This window comes from Arachis hypogaea, chromosome 12 (assembly GCF_003086295.3).
Source record: "Arachis hypogaea cultivar Tifrunner chromosome 12, arahy.Tifrunner.gnm2.J5K5, whole genome shotgun sequence".
Lineage (NCBI taxonomy): Eukaryota > Viridiplantae > Streptophyta > Magnoliopsida > Fabales > Fabaceae > Arachis > Arachis hypogaea.
In genome coordinates, this window is record NC_092047.1 from 104,451,223 (window position 1) to 104,456,218 (window position 4,996).

Consider the following 4,996-nt stretch of genomic DNA (forward strand, 5'->3'; position numbering starts at 1 on the left):
TATAATATTATTAATCATTTTACTAATTATTTTATATATGTTACATATATTATATATTAAAAATATATATATTATATATACCGGGACGGGTAGGAGCGGGTTTAACCTAAACCCGACCCCGTCCAGCTCCACCCAAGAACCCGCCCTGGTACGAGTAGGGGCGGGATGGATACCCGCAGGTTCAGATAGTGTTGCCACCCCTAATTGTGTAGAGTGATATATACACATGCAATTCATAAATCTCTCCACTCATTCTAAATGACACAGAAACTAGTAATACAGAACTCTTCCCTATCGTTTGCTTGTGTCCCAAGATTACTAGTTATTAGCATTCTGTTCTGCTACCTTTTTTGTTCTTGAACCACTTTCACATATTGTTTTGCTTTTTCATTGTTTATTATAGTTGTGAATTTCATACATATCAAGCTTTTTCATTGTTTATTATAGTTGTGAATTTCATACATATCAAGATGGGTTAATGAAAGATAATGAAATTAATAAGCAAGTATTGATAGTTTTTTTTTTTTTTTCAAAATATTATTTATCTATCACTTTTTTTGGATTTCTTACTATAAACTTTTAATACTAAAAAAATTATGCACTCTAAGGTATTCAAAACAATATTACAATGAACAAATTTTTTTTTTTCGTGCAATACAGCATTGATAGTCTAAACATGTTTTAGAGCTAAAATTATTAAAATAGATTACATGACAATTTACACTGTTACTACATCATCATAATAAAACTAAAAGGACTACATACTAATCTAAGGACCTAGTTCACCTAATTTTTAAGTTTTAACTTATACACACACGCACAAAAAAAAAAAAAAAATTCAACATGAAAGTTCCACAATATCATTGACAAGTTCGTGTAATAAAAGATCCAAAATTTTGTGTTCAAACACCAAACAAATTTGCTCAAAATCCTCGTGCACATGCTTCGTTGTGCAATCTAACTCTCTTATATCCTTTTCTATCATTGTGCAAAGTTTTAAAAATAATTCTGAGTAATATTCTACTTCTCCGTTGATGTCAATGTTGGCATAAGCACCATCTTTCTCATTGCTTCTTGTGGCTTCAATTCCATCGCTTGATGATCTCAGTGGTGAAGATTTCCACTTTGAGTTTGAAGGCAAGGGTTGTGTAGCATCTGCAATAATAATAATAATAATAGCGCATATTCAATTAAAGTTGATTGCGACACAGAAAAAAAATAATGTTATTTGTACTATTTATTTTTTTCTATGTGTATATTGTTTTTACAAAAATACTATTTGTATGCTAAAATAAATCACCATATATTTATATAGGTTTAATTATTCTATTAGTCTCTATAGTTTTATCAAATTTTTAATTAGATTCCTATACTTTTTTTCCTTTCAATTAAGTTTCTACACTGCTTTTAAGTTTGTAATTCCGTCCTTTTCATATTAAAAATGTTAAAATTAACATAATACTTTTATCAAAATACATGCGGTCAAGATTTAATTAAGTTTTTAATTATAAATACTTTCAATTTGCGAAAAAATATTCAATTAACTCTAATATTTTTTACACTATGAAGGACTTAATTACAAAATTAAAGCAGTGTAAGGACCCAATTGAGAGAAAAAAACATATAGGGGACCTAATTAAATTTTAGTAAAACTATAAGAACTAACTGAGTAATTATACCATTTATATATAAGTTTATGTATAGTTTAACTTATTTTTAATATGTATTTTATATTTCAATGTGTAATTTATTCTAGTACCTGATTTTGATATATACTTAATATGATTGATTTTTTTTAATATTATGATGGATAAATATATGATGAGAGGAGAAAAAAATCAAAGAAATATAAAATTAATTTATTTTTTATATTTAAAAAATGTAAACATAAAAAAAATTCAGTTATTATTTTCACAATTATTCAATAGTTGTATTACATTTAATGATGTATCATCACATTAATAGGGAAAAAAATAAATTTTCACAATTACTCTATAATTAAATAATTATGTAAAATAATTTACAATCTCAATATACCAATGACAAAGAATATCTGATAAGTAATCATATACCATAGACACAATTAGTTCACTAAATTGGTTAGACGGCTCTTATTCTTAACAATCTTATCAAGAATACTTGTTTAGAAGGTAAAATAAATTAATTAATAAATAAAATATTATATTTATAATGAGCACATCAAATTTTTTAAATAGCTAAATCATATCCTTAAAACGTTAATTTCAAACTATTTCTTGAAGGAACTTAAAAGTAATAAATATAAAATGGAAAGGGAAAAAAATTAAAAGAAGAGGGAATTGAATAAACAAACCTAGAGAAGTTGTTCCATAGAGGGAAGGAGAATCATTGACATCAAGAACTGAAATTGGACTGAGATTTTCTGAGACACAATCACTCTCTATCTTCTTTGGTGATTTCTTCTTTCTCATCTTGTTTTTGAGATTTGATTCAACAAACTCTTTCTTATACTTGCTTTGCAATAATGGAGAACAAGAACCTGTGCTTGAATCACAATCACCATTACCACCACTACTACTATATCTATAACCATAACTCTTTGAAGAACATGAAGAGACACTAGAACAATCTTTATCTTCACTTTGCTTTCTAACCTTTCTACCATTCATATTAGAGTTAGAAGGAACCCTTCTAGGTTCATTCTTCAACTTTGAAATCTTCTTGTTCTTCCTTTGATTCCTTTCCCCTGTTTCTTTGCTCTGTTTCTTCCCCTGCTTTGATTCTTTCATCAACCCTACTTCAAATTTCCTCGACTCGCGTCGAGCTTCATGATCCTTAACCACATTGTAATCCCAATTATGAAACACAACAAGATCATGATCTTGTTTTTGCTGACTATAAGCCAATGCAGATGCCGGAACCTCACGAAACGAGGCTGAAGTCTTCGCCCGGCGATGGAAATTTTCTTGGCCTACTTCGAAATTTAGCAAGTAGTCCACAAAATTCACTGACCTACTCCTTGGAACTGAATCTGGGGAGTGTCCTTTCATCAAACAGTTGGTGTTGGGAACAGAATCCAACCCCATTAGTCTTGCCACCAATCCGGGGGTAGCAGCAAAATCTTCATGGATCAATGCATCTCTTTTGTTTGAAATTGAATCCACATTTTCTGATTCATCTTGAGATGGATGAACTGGAGGACTAGTTCCAGTTCCAGCACATAGGATCACACGCAAGAATCCAGAGAAACACCCAGGTTGTGGTTTTTCATGTTTTGCCATAACAACAAAGTTTGTGAATTATTGCAATGGAAAGTGATGCTTTTGAAGGTGGAAATTGTGGTGTGGAGAATGAAGAGAAAAAATGATGATGCTTTTGAATGTGGAGGGTGAAAAGTGTGATTATCAATTATTAAATAGAATTGGTTTGGTGGGTTAGAAAATGGGTCAATGAGTTCACACTAGATTGTGATGCTTTTTCCCATGGCTAAGATTCTTGTATGCTTAATATATCATTTTTAGGGTAGCTTGCAAAAAGAAAAACGTTTTTCTTAATTAGAAGTATAAAAATAGTGGGTGTAGACTAAAAATCAACTACTAAATTAATCTATATATATATATATATATATATATATATATATATATATATATATATTTGTGTATATTTATATGTATTAATTTATAATTTTTAATTAAATAATCAGTCATTAAAATAATTAATTTTAATCATCAAACTTGTAATAATAGATAAATAATCAAACTTATTTACAATATTTTTTATAAAATGCTAAATACATATTTTTATATACAATAATTTATTTTTGGTGTATAAATAATATGATTAATTAATTTTGAGGTCATTATGTCACTTGTTGTAAACTTGTAATTAACCGTGGAATTTAATGATAAGAGATATGAACCTATTTGAATAAGGAAAAGTATAAATATAAAAATGATTATGTTATGTGTATACTAAAATTAGTTATCAAAGTCAGTCATTAGTATAAAATACATATTGAAATATAAATATATATTAAAAATAAATTAAATCACATATGTATTTATACATAAATATTATATTGGTGGCAATAGCATTTTTGATATAAAATAGGTTTATTATGAGACAAATTTATCTTATTTTTAATTTTCCTAAAATTAGGGACAATATATAAAGGGGGCACTCTATTGTACAGATTGGAGTGGTATAAAGAGAGAATATAATTCCTTTTATAGTTATTTTTTATTATTTTATTATTATTCAAAATGTGAGTCTTACCTTTATTAATCTCTCTTTCATTCTATTAAATAAAAATCTTTAAACTTACATCTTTACCATATAATTCACCGTAAAAAGAGAGAACGAGAGATAGAGATATAATTAATTCGTTTTATCTTTGATTCTAATGTCTCATTCTTTATGTACTTTTTAACATAAATTATTACTAAACACAATTATTAAGTGTGAGGAAATTGCATCTAATATAAAGAGTTGTAAAAATTGTTAGTGAAATTATGAAAGAGCGATTTCATATCACACAAGACTGAGTCTTTGTGTTCGATGTCTGCATATAATGTGAGAGTTATTTTTTATCAATAACATATAAATATTCTTATAATTGATCAAACAAATTTAAAAGTATGTTGTAGCTTTAATAGAATGACCAATATTAATTTTGATTGAACAGTTTTTAATTTTAGGTATTACAAAATTTATTCACATCACACTCCCAGACATAATATTTAAGAGTTCTATCCACTATAGTCAAGTCTCGAATCCAAATACATTTATTATCTAAACTTTTGTTTATCAAAAAGAGAAGAGTTGCATGGCTTGCATCCATTGAATCTTTGTTATGATATTAAAAATCAATTAAATTCTAGACATGATGGCCTAATAAACCAACTGTACCTATGAAGAGAATTTTCTCAGCCATAATAGGGGTATAGTACGGAGGTACAATTATTAAAAAACATTGGTATGAATAAGCATTGACTCTAAGTTGATCATAAAATAGTTA

The 4,996-nt window shown here is 27.6% G+C and overlaps 1 protein-coding gene across 1 annotated transcript; it reads right to left on the reverse strand.

The window, feature by feature from the left end:
- Nucleotides 1-602: 602 nt before the first annotated feature.
- Nucleotides 603-3,521, reverse strand: LOC112728002 (uncharacterized). Its single transcript, XM_025777967.3, has 2 exons — nt 2,333-3,521; nt 603-1,155 (listed from the first exon to the last, which is right to left on the reverse strand). Exons 1-2 carry the CDS (start codon nt 3,258-3,260, stop codon nt 839-841), a joined length of 1,245 nt encoding a protein of 414 aa, XP_025633752.1. The 5' UTR covers nt 3,261-3,521; the 3' UTR covers nt 603-838.
- Nucleotides 3,522-4,996: the final 1,475 nt, after the last annotated feature.